General features: G+C 38.5%; 1 protein-coding gene across 2 annotated transcripts; it reads left to right on the top strand.

The window, feature by feature from the left end:
* Positions 1-9,353: 9,353 nt before the first annotated feature.
* Positions 9,354-18,950, top strand: slc38a2 (solute carrier family 38 member 2). 2 transcript variants are annotated; one of them, XM_007237947.4, is made up of 16 exons: positions 9,354-9,693; positions 11,049-11,183; positions 11,345-11,423; positions 11,536-11,651; positions 13,040-13,113; positions 13,211-13,303; positions 13,587-13,662; positions 14,181-14,263; positions 14,387-14,445; positions 14,772-14,897; positions 15,012-15,091; positions 15,270-15,370; positions 15,856-15,980; positions 16,208-16,352; positions 16,509-16,606; positions 16,951-18,950. In XM_007237947.4, exons 2-16 carry the CDS (start codon positions 11,050-11,052, stop codon positions 17,062-17,064), a joined length of 1,503 nt encoding a protein of 500 aa, XP_007238009.2. In that variant the 5' UTR covers positions 9,354-9,693; position 11,049; the 3' UTR covers positions 17,065-18,950. The 2 variants fall into 2 exon arrangements, with proteins under 2 accessions (XP_007238009.2, XP_007238008.2); XM_007237946.4 differs by having other exon boundaries at positions 11,342-11,423.
* The last annotated feature ends 660 nt before the right edge of the window (positions 18,951-19,610 follow it).

The raw sequence follows: 19,610 nt of genomic DNA, 5'->3' as shown, positions 1-19,610 counted from the left end.
AATACACATTTATATGATGTGATGGTCAATCCCATGCCTCTGAGCCCCAAAAGAATTAAGGCCAATTCTGGAATTGGTTAACATAAGGATTCTTTTATGCACAGTGTCAATTCAAAGGGGGTTTGTGAATTTAATACCATATTTTTGTGCTAAACAAAGTTTTGCCAAGGTAATTCCATGCTATACTATGATTTTATCAGCTATCATGATGGTTTTGTTACAATGCAATTGTAGATCTCAGGTGTTGTCTCAGTCTCAAGCACTAAAATTCCTTAAAAACGCTGCACTAATATTATATGTACACTCTTTGAGAAACATGTTTTAAATGTTTTTAAACATTTTAATAATCTATAATAATTGCTCCTCAAAGACTCAGTATTTCATAGCTTTTATCTTTTTACCAAATTATGAATCACCTATTGACATCTGTTTGAAACCACGTAATACTAGTTTATTTTTTAAATGTTTTGTAGGTTGCAAATGTTGACCGGACAAAATATGAAATATTTCTGCAATCTGTCTGCAATCAACTAATAGTTTGTGTAAACATAGAAGTTGCAATTGGTACTCATTTAAATGTGGTGGACAGCTTTTGCTCATGGATTTTTTTCCTTTAATTATATTTTATTGATTTATTGTTTGTGTGTACTAATGTATCTACCTGTATTATAATTAACATATTTGATACTGTATGTGTTTTATTTATCTTCTCTCCAAGAGAGAATTGTAAAATTTGGGGAAAAAAGTAGGGATTTCCAAACCATCACAATTTTTTTCTGATTTGGGTTGGTAGAAAATATATACGTTTGAATTAAGAAAGTTTAGTACTTTTTTTGCTGACACCAAACAGCTTTGAAATCATGTCACAGCTTTGATGTTAAATGACTCACCGTTGTTTCCGGAAAACTAAAGCAAAAACAATGACAATAAATTATAAAGGTCCTGTTGTTGACTCTTACAAAGAGTTTAATTGGTTCAATAGAGCATCAAAAATGTCTAATAACCCTTTTTCAGATACAGACTTAAGCAATGTTTAAACATCCTTGTAGTGAACAAAACTAATCAAACTATAAATAAAATTTTAGCAAACCTGGAAGAAATCACAGGTTTCATGCATTTTCTTTAGCAACTGAAAGTATTTTGTTTTTTGGATTTTCTTTTTCCAGTATTTTCTGCAGAAGGCTTTAAGGTCCAAGATATTCTAGGGTGGTGTTGTTTGTTCAGCTTGTTTAGGTCAGGGGAGTCTGTGGGATATTCCAAAAGCCTCAGTTTGTGTCGCTTTAGAAAACCCATAATAGATTTTGAGGTGTAGTTTTTGGATCATTACCTGTTGTAAAAGCCGCCATCTTTTAAGTTTTAGCGTTTTTTGGAGAGGGTTTGATATTTGCATCCAGTATTTGTTGACATTGATCGAATTCATTCATCCATCCCCTTGTTAAGTATTGCCAATGCCACTTTTTTAACAAACAATAATAGCGCCTCCACCATGCTTCACAGTTGGGATTTTTTTTAATGTGGAATGTGATTCTGTTTTCCCCAAAACATAAATATGCTGGTTGTTGCCTTTATCTTATCTGTCTTCTGTAAATGTTCTGTAGCATACTTGAAACATTAGGTTTTCTAATATGGTTGCCATATTAGATATGGTTTCCATGTAGATTATGTTTGCAAAGCTGCAGTGTAGAACAGTGCACCGACATCTAGCCTAAGATTACCTTTCATGCAGGTTTATAGCAGTCATGTGGGTTTGTTATGATGATCTGAGACGTTTGTGGTCTTCCAAACCACACCTAAACCCCCACAGTTCCCCAGAATTTATATTCACAAACTAAAAATGTTTGGCCAGTATCGGTAGACCTAAAATAAATGTGTATGTTCTAAAATAATCAAAACTTAAATCAACACTATGCTTTTCAAATTAAAATTAAGCAAAATTCTAATTTAATGAATAATAATTTGTTCATATGGAAATGAACTTCTCTCGCCTATATTGAGTCTTTTGGTGTACCAGACTACTCTAAACTCAGATTTACAGCACATAATGTATGTCTGTGCAAAATATATAGGCTACCGGATATGTGTGTGTGTGTGTGTGTGTGTGTGTGAGTTCTCACTTTCTTTGTGTATAGTACTGAGTGACTGATAGCGATCTGTTCAGTGTGTGACTGACTGTCACTTCCTTCCCTCTTGTGACATGTTTGTCTTTCAGTCTGATGGTGATTCTCCTCTAAGTTCAGCAGGCACAGCAGCACCCACACAGGTTTCCCAATGGCCCCATATACTGACAGAAAATGTTCTGATGCAACTTGTTGGGGTAATTACTATTTGCCTACTTAGTGCAGTGCATAGCCAATTAATCTCCCCAATACCTGCTCTGCTCATACAGAACATTCACCCTGACATTTACTCAGTGATGAACCGTGACTACCAGAGCTAGACCTTTAATTTGTTCTATTTATTGGCACAGTAAGTCTGTGCTAAGCTTATGATTGTGCCTGATAAAATACAACTAGTTCCAGGTAAAATACTGAAATGTGATGCTTGTAAAATACATTACTTATTTTTTTTCTTGCAAGAGATATTAACATACAGTTTATTACTGTATTTTTTACACTATAAGATGCGCTAGATTATAAGACATAATAAGTCAATAAACAAAATAAGTCAATAAACATATTTTTTCTGGTCTGTTTTCATACACAAGGTGCACCGGATTATAAGGCACATTTTATGCGACACTAGTAACTAGTAGTAGGAAGAGGTAGGGTGTTTTTTTTCCTAAATTCAGCAGGTTAAATAAGTTAAATAAACAAAACTGTAATTATTAAAAAAAACAAAAAAACATTTCAGACGAGTCAAACAAGTCAAACAAGGGCTGGATATACTAAAACTGTTTATTTTGAACTTTTTAATATTAATTCACAATGTAGTAAATTATACAAATAAAGAACAAATATTAATGTGTTGTCATGAGCATTAAAATAAGTAAGGGGTCATTTTCCTAAACCGGGATTAAGCCTAGTCTTACAATACACAGAATTCTGAGCATCTTTGAGCAGATTTGGAAATAACCATTCATGTGTAAGTTGTGAGGTGTTATCTTGTGAGTGAAGGCACAGTGGGCAGCGCAGCCGGTGGTAATGATCGTGACCAGATCATTCAATGCACGAGACCCATTTCAATGCAATTTTTCCTCCAATTTATTTACTTGTAAAAATATTGTGCTGAGGCAAAATATTTGATTCATATAGAAAGGAACTGCACATTTGAATTACATTCTGGTTCTAATTCATAGAATCAGACAGTGTAATACTGACTGAAACTACTGTTCCCAGAATCCACCACACAGAGCTGCACATGGAAAGATTTAAAGTAATACAAAGTACAATGAGAAAAAAAAAAGTTGGACCACATCGGCCGGATCTGCTGACTTTAATACCTTCCCATGACTTTAAGACCAAAGACACGCTTTACCTAGAATTTAATAGAGGTTTGAAGAAGATTGAGTTAAAGCACACCAGCAAATACTCAGAAAGACAGTGGGTGTGTGTTTAATTTACTGTTATTAGAGTGTAATAATGTACAGGATCTGAGGCTGTGCAGAGTTCCCATGGTTCAGGTCATGGCTGCAGTTTGCAGGCCTCCAGGCCGCTGTTTGTTTAATACAGGGAAGATAGAAAAAGGTTATATAATGTCAGGCATGAGGCCAGGGGAAGATGAGATGCCCTGGGCCTGACGCAGTGGGAGACAAGGTGGAGATTCACACTCTCACAGACCTTTGGACTAGAAGAATGATTAAACACACACAGTTTCTTTATTTTATTTTCTTTTTCGTGTACAAGACAGTCTAATCAGGTTTCACTCTTTTGCGTCTTTGAAATTCTAACCATTGCCTGTTCTGTCTTGGTTTGATATTATGTAGCCTTGCTGTGGCAAAAATGGGAAAAAGTCATTTTAAATGTGTTTTTTGATCCACAAATATAGAAAATGTAATAAATGCATTTAGGCCATGTTTTAGAAAAGATATTTTTAACCTAATAAAAACACAGGTACACCTCATACTCTCAAAGCATGTAAACCCCTGCTCGTTATGCGAAAAAATCAACTTTTACATCAACAGTAAACAGAATATAAAACAAGGACACTGCTGCATATCCTTTTGAGTGTAACAAGTGGGGGTGTACACATGCTGAATGTGCCTGGCGTACCTGCATTGCCAAGATAGCAATGAACATCTGACTGTTGACTGTTGTCAGGGTTCAAATCAGTCAGTGGCCTACCTGTGTCTTCTGTTGCCAAGGTAACAATACACCAGAAATGTACCTGAACACAAATGAAGCTTATTCTTTGCTACGTAAGCAACGCTGGCACAAAACTGTTAATGGGGTGTAAGATGCGCCTTGCATAGGGTGTAAGATAGTACCCTTAAAGTGATTCAATGTAAAATATTTTGCTATAGCAATAATAACCAAATAAAAAGAACAGAAAACAACAAAGAGTAAAAAAACATAAAAAACATAAAAAAAAGATAAGACATTTACAGCCTGTTGATTGAGGTATTATCTCAATAAACTGGACCTAAGATAAGTACCACTTTTGACATGTCGTAAACTGAAAATGACGACATTAACAGGGTTTAACATTTGCAGAATCAAATTATTAAGATTAAATGTATTATATTCTATTGTTTGGCACTTGATGCAGAGTAGGCTACAGCATAGGTCAGAGATGAATACAAAAACATTCTTAGCTTTTAATGATTTAATAATTAAAGTTAGAGTAAAGTTGGAGTATATCTGTGTATCCATTACTGCTAGAATGTTTCCACAATAAGTAAAGAGCAGCTGCTGTGTGACTGACAGTAAAGAAATGTTATTGCTTTGAAACCACATGCAAACTAAACTTTCATTACAACACATATATTAAAGTGTGTTGTATTCTGGTGTTTAAAGAAGGAACTGTAATTATGTCACCACAAGGAATGCAAAGTGGTGTTTACCGAACCTCAAAATACAGGTTTTAATTCACTTTTTACATTATTTCAATGTACCATAGACATCAAGCCCTCTGAGATATAGCTGTAGCTGGTTTGCATTTTCCCCGTATGCAAGCCCCATATGTGCCAAAGAATATGCATTTGGGTGCATATTCAGTACATTTTACAGCTGCTAATTCCAAAGAAAGCAGCTGTCTTTCCTGATTTGTGAGTGCTTATTACCTTTATCACATGACCTGAAGCTTTAACTGTAACTGATGAACAGACAAGCAAGTACAAAACACAGAACCATTCAATAAACACAGAAATATGTACGCGTGTTCTTACGTTCTGAGTTAGTTACAGTTTAGGAGACTTGCCGCACGGCCCTAGCATTGAACACTAAATGTAGTTCGGGTGCTGGAGCTAGGCAGTCCAACTGTTGTAATGTTCCTGATCCTGACTAAACAGTTAAACTGCATCATACCTTGTCGAGTGCCTTATTCCCCACACCTCCACCATCGCACGCAGCGGCAGGCCCACATATCCACGCCGGACAAGCGGCAAGCGCAGCGGCCAGGTGAGCCGACCCTCCCCGATAGCAGGTGGCTAATGCTAGCGGCAGAGCGAGTGCGATAACAAGAGAAAAACACAACAGTATTACAAAATATTCAGTACTTATTCTTAATACTCAATACTAAAAAAAAATGAAGTATCTCCCATGGATTACTCAGTAACTATTTAATACTTAGTAACATAACTTACTTAGTACCTATCAGTAAGTAAACAGTGTCAACTATGAACACAATTCTACTATGAATTATTCAGTAACATATGAATTGTTAAGAAACTACTAGAAGTTATTCATTAAATTATGAATTATTATTAGTTTTGTAATATAATTGTAAATCAAGTTTTTTTAAATACTCTCTAATATTTTCTAGGGAATATTAATAACATACAGTCACACTGATATAATACAGTAAAAGCAAGAAAGGGAACTGCCTGAAACTACAGGAGTTCCTTGGAACAGGGGTTTATAGAAACACGAAACACACATTTGTTCTGCTGGGCCTGTTTAATGCCCTCAACAGAAAGTGTGAATCATCATAAATATGCATGATATTTCGTTTTGAATTTAGTTTACAGCTAAGCATTTCAGTGTTCTTATAATGTGTTTTTCTTTCAAATAATTACAAAAATCTGTACAGTAATTTCTATCCAACAGATCTCTCTGTCTTCTCTTACAGTCCTTTCAGTCTTTCAGCTGCACAACACGCACTTTAGTTTCACTTTACATGCATGACAGCTTTTTTAACAGGAAGAGGTAAATGCAAATATATCTGGCTATCTAACCTCTGACACACACACCACACGATGCAAGTCCAGCAGCATCACGACAAATGCTTCAAATGGCTTCCATGTGAAGTGCTTTCTAAACACAGTGTGCAGTGAAAGGCCTTCTGATTTTACAAAAAGGAGTTTTTATAGATGTGTTACACCTTTCAGTGTAAAAGTGTTTAAATGTCTAAAAAGGCTCTTGTTTAGTGTTGGAAATGAACTTGAGTTACATTTTGTGTGTGTACAGGATTTGCAGTTCCTGTACTAACAGAGCTGATGAAAATGACCTTTCTAGTGTACCATTCATATCAGAACCCTATCACCAAATTGGCATTATCAGAGGAAACATATTATTTATTTTAAAGCTTTTGAACTAGAAGTAGCACATAACTTTCGCTCACGCTAAAAACTCCAAAACAGCTTTTGTAGTTCTCTGTTGTGGTGCTGTGGCTTTTTTGAATTCCACTAAACAAAGAAATCATAGTATTTTTTAAAATATGTTTAACGCTGTTGTTCTTAAAGCTGATATTTAACTTCTTTAATCACATTGTCAGTTGCCTGCAATTAAGACTTAATATTAGACTATATAAACTGTCCCATATTCTGCAAAAATCATATTATGTGGCATCTACACTGCAAAACTGAAAACTTAAAAAACATACTTAATGTGGTAAAAATCTATTAAACTGGGTTTATTCTGTTCAAATGAATTCCTTGTACTAAATATATTTCACTTGAGGCATTAAAGCATTGAAGAGTTGAATTAACTCAGTTCAACTTTTTGTAGGTTTTTTTAGGTTTAATGAATAAGCCACTTTTTTTGTTTTTACAGTGTATATTTCATATTTATGTCCCATATTTATTGAAAACAAAAAAAAAATACTGTTCTATTGTCACTAAAAATATTTACAATAACTAATCATGCACATCTTCTCCCCATCAGGTCCATGTTGTGAACACAGCATGCTAAATATTTCCAGGGAAGAGACAGAGGTCCATTCACTTTTTTTCACACACTGTAGAGGCAGAAAAAAAGTTTGTGTTGATCCAGGTCTACGTATGGAGTCAGTGCGCAGCCTGGGGCCCCTGGCCCAGTTCAATAGGTCAGACATTCTCTCTGTGGCTCCTCTATTGTCCCCTGAGCCACGCTGCCCTGCCTGGCCTGTGAACTGACGCAGGGCATGAAAGCCAGCAGTAGCCCTTAAGCCTTGTGTAATGCAGGCCTGAGCAGAGTCCCCCTCTGTGCGCCACCACTTCCAGCGGGTGGATTTGGGCTCAGGCAGCGAGTGAGGTTGGCTCTCTGTCTGGAGGTGCTCACGCGAATGATACGTTTAAACAAAAGGAAAACCAGGTCAAACTCAACCTCGCTGACTCCCCTGGTCCATTTCTCCCAGCGGGCCACATGCGACAAGCGGCATACATACACATCCAAACACATTTAAACACACATGTCAGAATCAGTTCATGCACAGCCTTCAGTGAAATTCCCCAACCCAACTTTAGTCCTCTAGTCCACCTGATTCAGATCCAGAAGGGCTTAATGAATACAGGGCAGGTAAACAGCAGTACCGCAGCTAAAAAAAACTCTGGCAAAGAAAGCATAAATACCTGTGCAAACTATAAAGTAGACATTAACACTCAGGGCTTGGCAGCAGTTAACGTCTTAACATCTTTTAATAACAGATGAAAACATTAGTCTGATTTGCCTAGCTTTACCCTCTTAGTCTCAACTCCCAAACATAGACATTAATTTGCTCTATGCTGTTTTCAACACTAGATACCTTTAGCTAAACTCATCACGATGATTCTGCTTTTAGGAATTTCCTGCAGAGTCTATTCACTGTTCTAGTTAACTCCTCCTCTCCCTCCCCCTCCAAACCCCTTCCTCGCTCCCTCCTTCCCTCCCATATCTGATGAGGGGCTGACTTATAAAGTTTTAATCTGGACGTCTGACAATTCAATTCATCACGTGAGCTCAGCTATGAATGTATGTGTTAATCTATGTTGATCTTAATACTTCATGAGATTACCTCAGTAATGCAACACAGGCTTATTTAGATCATGTGGGATTGGGTGTGAATGAGAATTCCTTTGATGATGTACAGGCTGTGCGTGGTTTAAAATTGGTCTTGAACGTACTCTCCTCCTGAAAAACATTCCTATGAGACTATTTAAAGTTTCTGACGCTTTTAGTGTATAATAATGGTTTAGAATCGTCCCTAAAGGTGTTTTGAGTTTCTCTGATGAGGTGAACACAATGTAGATTTTTCAAATGGTAAAACATACCCAGCAAAAATATGGTCTTCAACATTGTCACAATGCTGAAATGCCCTGGAATGTTTTCAAATATATGATGTGTCCCTCACATTAAAAAAATGAAGAATGGAGCATGATCAGAATTTATGTTTTAAAAAGCAATGTTATGTACTGATAAGGTTTGTGATAATGTTGTGACTAAGTTGCAGGGCAAAATTAAATGCGTAACATTTTTACAACATTGTAGCAACATTGTAAGAAGGTAGATAACATTGTAACAATAATAATTAAGCTGGTTTAAGACAGATTTGTTGGTTTTCTTACGATTTTTAATTCTAATGGTTCTCAGTGGTGGCAAATACATACAACAAGGTGTGAAGAAATAAGTAGCGAGGGTTTGATCCGATTTTGGATCACTTTTGGGAATGTTGGGAGTCTGTGAGGGTGTTTGGTTCTTATTAAAACAATAGGACTCATCAAACAATAGGAAATAAAACAATAGTACAATCAACAGTACCATCAAATGAACCAGGTTGTGGTCGAAAGTCACTAGGAGACACTGTCCCATTTTAATCTGATCCAGGATTAGTTAAGTTAAATTTCACTGAATTCTGTTATACAGCTGGTGAGAGCTGATCTCAGATCAGCACCTTTACTCTGAGATCTTAGCGAGGCCCAGTGTTTGTATACAAAGCTACGTCAGTGCCGGGGGCGGGGCGAGCGCGGAGACTCCTCCCCCTCCCCCCTAACGGCCGGACCTGAAGCTGATGCAACCTCCTGAATATAAACCGGAGCCGGTTACTCACCATCTTACTGACTGACTGCGGACCAGGAGCACAGTGTTATACCATCTCTCTGTATTTCTGCCCGTCTGGCCTGTTTTAATCTTTCTGTCGTGTCGTGTTTTTTATTTATTGTATTCGTGGTTTTCGGTTAGAGCTGTAGAAACGGTTATTTTATTCAGTTTCGAGCTGCTGCTGGTGTGATAAAGGATAAATCCCATTAATTTCTCCACTGATTCCTGGAACTGAACAGAGGACGAAGAAGCGCGTAACCAGATATATTTCACAACCGCGAGCGAAGAACCCGCGAGGACCAGGGTTTTAGATCCAGTTTCAGAGGTAAGACTAAAGCCTTTACTCACTTCCCCTCTGGTGGAGCTGGGAAACCACAACCTGGTTAAACAAAAACTCAAGATAAATTAGTAACTATAGTTTACCTGGCGTTTTCTGGCTTTTTTTGTGTGAGACATAGCTATTGTAAATACTAATATATTAAACCAGCTAAAATGCTAACCTAACTAGCGCTAGTTTAGTTAAGCTGTCCTAGTTAGCTAACCTTAGTTAATTGGTTTTAAGGTGGGGGCGCATTCCAGTCTCATCTCAGACCGCACTGACTCCATTAAACACTGATATTCCATCTTATACAAGATTTAAGAAACAGAACCAAATATACTTTTACGCTTATATATGCATTTTAAAGTTTTTTTTTTTTTTTTTTTAATATTGATACATTTTGTGTTGAATATCCATCCGCCTCGTCTAGCTTCAAACGAAACCGGCTGAGCCGCAGATCGCAGGTCTCAGATCAGCTCTCTGAGATGAATTAATTAATGATTAGAGCGGCGGCTGCTGGTGCCGCAGTCTCCTGACGTCCTCTTACATAAAATTTGGAAATAAAGGTTAAATAAAACGTATGTTAGGTAAATAAAGGTGCTCGGTAGGGGGTTTAAATGCTGATTTATCGTTTGAGCGCGCTCCCTCCACAGTTGTGGTTTTTCTTCTTTGGGCGGGGAAAGGCTCAGTGATGATGCTGCTGCGCAAACGGGGCCTGGATTCACTCATGCCTTTGTTTCCGGTAATCTCTCGCTCTCTAGCTCTATGAATTATTACATTATTACCATATTAAATCGTGTTGTGTTATATGACAAAAAACATTTAACCCTTTTTTGTCCTGAGAGAATTCTCTATCTATCTTTATGGTATATATTAACCTGACTGACATCTCAAATACAGTGCAAAGTGTGTAGTTAATATATATTAACACATATTTACACATATAACGCGTGTGTTATTAGGCTATAGAATGAGTTTTATGTTATGGGGGCGTGTGTGTGACTGTGTGAGCAGGGCTGAGTGTGACTGGTCAGTTATTCTGAGACACACGCGGGGCTGTGTGTGTATTTGGTCAGCCTGCTGTCTGCTGCTGTAGCCGGCTCGGAAATTTCCACTGCTCGGCTGCGTGACGTAGACTCCCTGCCCCCCCTCCTCCCTCACCAAACAGGCGCGGCAAGTCACGTGACCTGATCCTTGAAGCAGCGTTGCTGTGTATCGATCACCCCTCCATCTCTCCCTCCCTCTGCCTGAGGGCTAGACAGACAGTGGATGAGTGTGATTGCTGCTACTGCTGCTGCTGTACAATAAATTAATGGTTGGTTGCTGATTTGTTTTGTTCTCTTCCTGCTGGGATTTTACAGAATGAGCAAAACCCCTGGCCAACCAGAGATGAGTCGCTTCAATATTTCACCAGATGAAGACAGCAGCTGCAGTTCCAACAGCAACGATTACCAGGGTTATCAAGATTGCACTGGCAAGAAAGGCCCCATCGGCAGGTACTTAACTATTTTAAAGCATTTTTCACTGGAAACCAAACTGAGGTGTGACAACAGTCTTTTCCACACTGTGCTGCACCTCTCTCGAATGCCAAGTATTGAATTATTCATGCAAGCATGCAGTCAAATAACGAACAAAATTTTTGTTCCTCTAATAGCAGTCAGTATGCGGACATGGACGCAGAGAATCAGAACTTCCTCCCACATTATGCAGCAAAGAAGAAATATGAAGAAGAATATGTAAGTATCGCATCCAGTAAGACTATCAGTGTGTTAAGTTCCTTATGTTTAGAAATTTGTTTAATTTATTTGAAGGTTTTAATTAATTTTTTTTCTCTTATGTGCCTTTTAGCACCCTGGCACAGCCTCCTTCGGGATGTCTGTATTTAACCTGGGCAATGCCATCATGGGCAGTGGAATCCTGGGCCTGTCGTATGCCATGGCTAACACTGGGATCGCCTTGTTTGTGTGAGTACCCTTTCAGATTGATAGAGGTGTGTGTGTTGGCTGACATTAAGGCAGTGCTTTTCCAGCTGGAGTCTTATGTCTGAAATTCGAATGGGGTGAATGCTAGTACAGCTTAATTTAATACCAGATTTGCAGCACAGATCCCAGCCATTCCTGAAGGCTGCAGAGCTTTACTGTTCCGAATAGTCTCGTGGTGACATCATGCTAATCTTTAAATTGGTTGTGAAAGTCAGCTTTAGCTTTTTGGAAATTGTATTTTGCTATTTTTTCTTATTTGCCTGTGTCATGTGATATATTTCACTTTATGCTATGCTTAATAGAATGTGGTGTTAATTAGGGCTGTTAATGAATGCTGCAGCTTGCCCCAGTTTCATAGCTTTTCAGAGTTCAGCTTGAATGTGAGCAGCTTATCTTCATTAGTTGACTTAGCTTAAGAAGAGTGAAAGAGTGTGTGGCACTCCTGGAACATAGCCATACCTTAATGTGTGTTTACAAACAGTTGTATTCTTTTGTGAGTGAGTGTGTGTGTGTAATGAGGCAGCGAGAGTGTGTTTAAAGCTCGCACGCCGAGTCACTTGCAGGCAGGCCAAGCCTCTTAGTGATCACGCTAATACCCCTGTAGACAGGCCAGGGCTTCCGCTGGTTATATAAAGGGCGTGGGTGTGCTTTTTGACATTTGACGTGCATCTTGACGGCATTAACTGAACAGTGATTGTTGAATGGGCTGTCTGAAATGAACTGAGATATTATTGACAGATTGAACTATTGACAGGGTAAATTATATATTTTTTTCTCATGAAAATATAATGTAAACTCAGTATCTCCTGTAAATGTGATGCATTCAAATATTAAAAACCAGTACATGAACTGTGCCCTGTATTAATAGTGAAGGTCATGTAGGTATTGGAATCAGACATGGGCTTGAGACCGAGAACAGATTAGTCCTTGAAGCTTATTCACCATATAATCTCTAATCAAATCTCAGATGCCTGAGTATGTTGGATGCATGTTTAAAACGTGATAGCAGTGAGAAGGTGGATGATAATCCAGCTGTAATAGGGTTATTGTGACTGGCTCAGACATGTTCGCTAGTGCAGTGTAGGATTGTGACGATTGAGCTTTCACCTTTTCGCCTCTCGTCTGCTGCGGGTGTCTCATAACCACACTGCACCTTTCTCACACACACACACACACACACACACACAAAACAGCAGCATGTGCCTACTCATCAAGCTTCCTGGAAATGGTGCATTCGCTTCATTTTAGCCCATTCAGAGAACTCAGCTGCCCTTGGCAATAAATAACAACAGTAATATGAGTGACACAGCAACATGAGCTTAATAATTTATACTGTGTTTCTCTGCTCTCTCTCTCTCTCTCTTCACTAGTATTCTGCTTGTAGCCGTGTCCATCTTCTCCCTCTACTCTGTTCATCTGCTGCTCAAGACTGCCAATGAAGGAGGTCAGCAACAAATCCTTTATCCTCAGTTTTGGTTTTGGAGCAATTATATCCCATCCGATTGTGAAGTTTTAATGGTGTATTTCTTTTCCATTTTTAGGTTCTTTGGTCTATGAGCAGTTGGGCTACAAGGCTTTTGGCATGCCAGGAAAGCTGGCAGCATCTTGCTCCATCACCATGCAGAACATTGGAGGTAAAACAACAGAGTTTCCACTATGTCTGCTATAATTTATGCATGAGTTGTGATACAAACAGTCGTTGTGTAATATTTAATTAATATTTAATATTAACATTAATAAGGATTATATGTGACTTTGTTGTTGTGATCTAAATTAATATTTGAATACCCTACTATTCATTTTAGTGAATAGTAGTTCACTAAACAGTTTTTTTCTAATAATTTCTAGCAGTCTAAAAAAAACTCTTTAGTGTGATTTAGTGTGAACTAAATTGGTATTTTTTTGCTTCTGTTCCAGCCATGTCCAGCTACCTCTATATTGTGAAGTACGAGTTACCAATAGTCATCAAAGCATTTGTTGAAAACAGTGATGGGTAAGATACTCAGCATTACTATTTTATTATCTGACTGTAAGAGGAAGTCTGTATAAACATTTTCTGCAGGGCTCCTTTCGTAGCACATGCCTTTTGTGCGTTGCTGTTGCAGTACACTTCCGTAATTATTGGTTGCCCTGAGTGCTTTTTGGGGTGAAGTGTTCCATTGTACTGCAGGCAGGCTGGAAGGAGATGTATTTCGAGTGCTCAGTCAAAGAGGCCTTTTTAGAAAGCCTTGTGCCGCACAGAGCTGCAACTTGCGATGACCTAATGCATGAAAGCTATCTCATGAAACATTCAGAACTCCCAGTTAATTCAATTCGGCCTGCCATCTCCGAGTGCACTGCATGTTCTCGCTTTGGTAAACAGATTCAGCTCACTGGTTAAGGGCGATTTGTAGATAGGAGCATTCATGTTAATAAATGATTGTGTTTGAGATGAGTTTTGTGCTTTAATATCAACCCAGATGGTTAAGTCCTGTAAACACTCATCATGTTTTTATTCATGTTTTCTTTCAGGATGTGGTACACTAATGGAGACTATCTGGTGATGCTTGTGTCTCTCATCATTATTTTACCTTTGTCGCTGCTAAAAAATCTGGGTAAGTGTTTTTTTTTTTTTTTAGCATTACAGGGAAGATTCAGGGAATGTGCTACGTGGGTTTAAACTGAAATGAAAATAAGCTAACATTGTATTTTAACCTGTATTTTAAATCTTACCACAGGCTACCTCGGATACACAAGTGGATTTTCGTTACTGTGCATGGTCTTCTTCGTAATTGTGGTAAGTTTATAAACAACTTTACATCTCATTTATTCATTTTTTCATGTTTCTCAATCATGAAATCCATAGAGACTGTTAAAACATTAAATGTTAATGTGCATAGCAGATACAAAGAACTGGAAAACAAAAGAACTGTTGAAATGTTCGGCTGTTTTGAATGAGCTCAGACAGCTGATTTACATCTGTTTTAGCTGGGACCAATGAGATTGTATACATGTTCAGAGGTTTTAAAGATGGAAATGAGATGGCCACAGTTGTAGTTGTTGTAACAGCCTTTGTTCATAAAAGTACTTGAGCACTCAGACTAACTGGTTTTTGTTCTTCAGGTGATCTACAAGACCTTCCAGATCCCCTGCCCGCTGCCCAACGACATCATCAACATGACACTGAACCACACAGTGGCACACAACAGCTCAGTCTGCACACCCAAATACTTTGTCTTCAATTCACAGGTATATACCCTTACAGGGATCACTGCCTATCTGTTGTCTGGAAAAGCATTGTCTATGACTTCCCAACTTTTGATTTTAATGTTTAACTATGATTTTTGTATCTCTTTTCTCCAGACCGTGTATGCTGTTCCCATTCTCACCTTCGCTTTTGTGTGTCACCCTGCCATTTTGCCCATGTACGAGGAGCTCAAAGAGTAAGTGCACTTAAACCCTCTGGAAGAAGAAAAATACGTTTGATTGTAGAGAGGATGTGCATAAGCAATCATAGGGTGGACAAATGACTAAAAAAGTGTGTAGTATAGATTTTAAAGTTGAGTATATTCACATGTCCACAATATATATGATTTTCTAAGTGTCTGTCTTTCTCCACAGTCGTTCTCGCAAGAAGATGCAGGGTGTAGCCAATGTGTCATTTCTGGCGATGTTCATCATGTACCTGCTGGCTGCTCTCTTTGGATACCTGACCTTCAATGGTGAGCTCATGATAACCATTTTAAACACCCCGAACTTTCTCTTAAAAATCAGAAAAACACATTTTGGTAAAAATTACAGTTAAAAACACTAAGCATTTTAGAATCAGCCAGATCCTCCAGTTTTAGCAGATCAAAGGGTACTAAATGCTCGCTACATCCACTGGGCTGAGCTCCAGAACCTCTTATGTAAGGTTTGGGTTTGGGAAAGAAAAAAGCCTGCACAGCTGTCCCCTGTGCTGTTTGTCATGGCAGGAACATAACATCACATGTTTGCAGATGTTTTTGACCTGCTTTCATGAGCTGGAAAAAGCTTGCGCAAACAAGGACCCCCCGCCTATTCTCTCCTCCCAGTATAGAATTCAGTTGTGTAAGACTCAGAGCAGAATATTTGAATAGTGAAACGTGTAACTGGAGATGCTATTTCAGGCCAAGGTTGCTTCTAATCATCTGATCATGAATAATGAACTGTTGTTTGTCTTTTGCAGATGCCGTCGAGTCTGAGCTTCTGCACACATATTCCAAGGTTTACAAATTTGATGTCGTGCTGCTGATTGTGCGTCTGGCTGTGTTGACTGCCGTCACTCTTACTGTCCCTGTGGTTCTTTTTCCTGTGAGTATGACTACTTACAATCTACACACTAACAGACATATCAACATACATAGCCACATCTTACCAACTAGGTACTAAAGCATCAACAGGAAGAAAGAAATCTGTGTAAAATTAAAAACTCAGGGAGTGGACACTAGTTAGAATTATGCAAAAATATGCTTGATGCACAAAAGCTGATGTGACTCACAGAAGTCTAAAACAAAGAAATCTTTTCTCTGGTGTTTCAGATCCGTACCTCAGTCAACCAGCTGCTGTGTGCTTCTAAAGAGTTCAGCTGGATCCGACACACCATCATCACTGTCATCCTGCTGGCCTGCGTCAACGTGCTTGTCATCTTTGTCCCCACCATCAGGGATATCTTTGGATTTATTGGTAAGTTTACATCTAGAGCACACCCACAGTGCATTGTTAGTTTACAGCAACAATGACAGATCCCCAACTGTTTCAGTTGTGGAATAAATCTAATCTGTCCTTAGAAGACAAATCTGAATCACACTAGAGTCATTAAGTGATCTTTTTCTTTTAAAGGTGCTTCTGCTGCTGCTATGCTGATCTTCATCCTGCCCTCTGCTTTCTACATCAAGTTAGTGAAGAAGGAGCCTATGATGTCTGTCCAGAAGATTGGGGTAAGAAAAATATAATGTAATCTCCCTAAAGATAATTAACATGACAAGATGAATGTTCTTTGTAATTACAGTGTGTCAGTCTGGAGAAGTTCATATAATTTCCACACAATTTAAATGTAGTTTGTCCAATCAAACATTTAGGAGAGTAAAATTTTAAGAAAGTAGCAAGTTGATAACAAAGAAATCGGAGGTGTTCAAGCATTTAGCTTGTATGGAAAAAGCCAGAAATCAATGTTACGTTATCTGTAAGACCTTTAAAGGGTGTGTTAAGTTTGCTCGGTATGCTTGTTGACGTCATTAAATAGGATGTTGGATTAAACCCGTCTTCTTTGTGTGTATTACAGGCATGCGTGTTCCTTGCCAGTGGATTCCTTGTCATGTTTGGTTCCATGACTCTGATTGTCCTGGACTGGATTCACAATGCTGGTGCTTCAGAGGCCCATGGTGACGGTCACTGAGGGGTGTGGTCCCAGCTCAAGCGGCAGGCAGGCAGGTTGCTGCCTCTGTCCAGCCCGTCAATACTGAGATCACTAAAACTGCAAAAACTGAATGAAAAAAAAAATGCTCTCTTTCCAGCTCAGAGCAAAGACCTACATACCATTCTGAGAGAATGTGCTGAACTTTGTACAGTATGCTGTTAGGCCACAAAGATGGTGATTTTTCTTATTTTTATGTTGCTGTGATCAGTTTTTCAGTTGTGTTCTGCTCTTCTGATCGTTTTTTTATTCATTTTTTTTATTTCATTTAAAAAATTTTTGTAGTTCTGGTGCAGTTGAAACACATTGTTTCACGCGATTGTTTCACAGGAACTGTGAGCGTCTTGCAGTTGAAATATCAGCTCAGCACGAGATTGCTTCACAGCGTTCAGGTTTAGCTATTCTGTCTTGCAACCAAAACCCGACCAGCTCCGAGCCGCAACACACAAAGCAGTGGCAACAAGAACTCGCTTTACTTAAGGCTACGGGCCTTAGCTTTTGACTTGTCTTTTTACCTTTGCCAAAAACTATTTCCTACTGGTTTGTATATTTAAAAGCACTTAATATTCAGCACACACGTGAACGTCGTCAGCTCAAAACATTACTACACTGCTTTGAGAGTATTTGTTAAAATGCCATTTTGACTGTACTGCTTTTAGTGAACTTGTAAAAAACTTGCTTAGACTTGCTACTAACAAACAAAAGAAAACGCTTATTCATAGTTGTTGTTCACCCGAGGTCATGGTTAGTGAAACAGCCGAATGAACTTACTGTAACACACTGTAATCTTATTTGAGAACTAGGCAACATCTTTTTAACAGCAATAACTTCTTTGCTCAAAAGGCAAGACTGAAAGTTTGATCGCTGTCCTTCTATCTGTTAGAAGGAGCACCAAAGTTTTTCTTTAGGAAAGAATGCAATTTTATTTTGACCACATACAGTGGTTGCTCAGTATTAATGAGCCATACAATATTGTGTATGCTTTTTGATGGCAGAGCCTCATGTTGCTGAAAAACAAACGGTACAATAAGACTTCCCAGAGGAGTGGAGAAAGGGGAAGAGGTTTTCAGTGTTTGTACGACTTGACTTGCCATCTGTGTTAGCCATCGGCAGCTTAATGTTACTTTGCTCGTTCACCTGGGATAAGTGAGATTTATGGATAAGAGCAGAGAAGGAAAAAGGACAAGAGAACTGATAAGACATCCGTCACGTCCACTGGTCAGTCTGTCACGAGCCCTTTGAGTGAAATGGTTGCCTGGGTGCAGCCTTCACATACACACTAGTAAAACCTCACTGTGCTTCCAATCGCTAACCTCATATGTCATCTAAGATGTTATTGTCCAACACTTATTTATGGAAGAACATCAATGTAATTTAATCTATTTTACTATATTTATATATTGTAAATATTTGTATATACCAACCAGTTGAAGTGTGTGTATATATATATATATATATGCGTTTTTTTGTTTTGTTTTTTGGTCAGTTTTGCTCAGTATATGGCAACTATGAAATCAACTGTTGAACTGAGTAGTCTTGTACATGTATTGCCCACTGGTTTGGGGTATGGACTTTCTGTTGATCAGTGATAGGCTTTCCTCCACTACTGGCTGGAAGTGAGTGTGCATTCGGAGGGGTTTCCTGAAGAGAGCACAAGAGATGGTCCCCCCCACCCCCCAGCTTTAGCAACTTGTGGGTTGGCTGTGGCGCACATTTCCTTTACACTACTACTAGACTGATGTAGTTCAACAAAAGAGGGCTAAGAGAACGACCCTCGAGGCCAAATCCTACAAGTGCTACACTCTTGTTTCAATGAAACACTATGTATATCCTGTAATTAATGATCATTAAAGTATAATGATAACCCAGCCTGAGTCTGCTTTGTCTCTTTTGTTTTATGGAAACTCGACAAGCTGAGATAACACACGGCTCCTCACTGTGTAAACATTGTAAAGCTACAGTCTCAGGGAACCAGATGGCTGAAGAAAAAATGCTTCTCACAGGAATTCAAAATAACCCGGCTGAAGTCTGGTCCTTTATCACTTTGGACAACACTCACATGAATACTGAGTTATTCCCATCTTGGAGCTGCATTCATTGGCCTATACAATTTACACTGAATAGTTAATTGCATTGGGACACTTGATTATTTATTGTTTGCTCTGAATTTAAAGGTATTAAAAATGGTTTATCTGGTACTTTTAAATGTACTGTTCTGGGACAGTAGTTTAGAACATTGCTGTAAGGATTTAATTGCATTGAGTGAGCAGAGTTTTAATGATTAACTCCCCAATTCATGCCTTAATTGTGGGATGGAGCACCATCATTCCAGAGAACATAGTTTAACAGCTTCAAGCTTAAGAGGACTTTGTACCCCACCAGCCCACCACACCAGTACATTAATGTTTAGTCCTAATTAATTTACAATATTTTCCTACAGGGACTGGATATGATGTCTATCTGTGTCAGCACTGGTTGCAAATTAAAGTAGTTGAATGCATTTATTAGAAGGGGTGCCCACAAACATT

Source organism: Astyanax mexicanus, chromosome 2, assembly GCF_023375975.1.
Source record: "Astyanax mexicanus isolate ESR-SI-001 chromosome 2, AstMex3_surface, whole genome shotgun sequence".
NCBI lineage: Eukaryota > Metazoa > Chordata > Actinopteri > Characiformes > Acestrorhamphidae > Astyanax > Astyanax mexicanus.
Note: the sequence above shows the minus strand (reverse complement) of the source record. Positions and strands in the feature narration are given on the sequence as shown.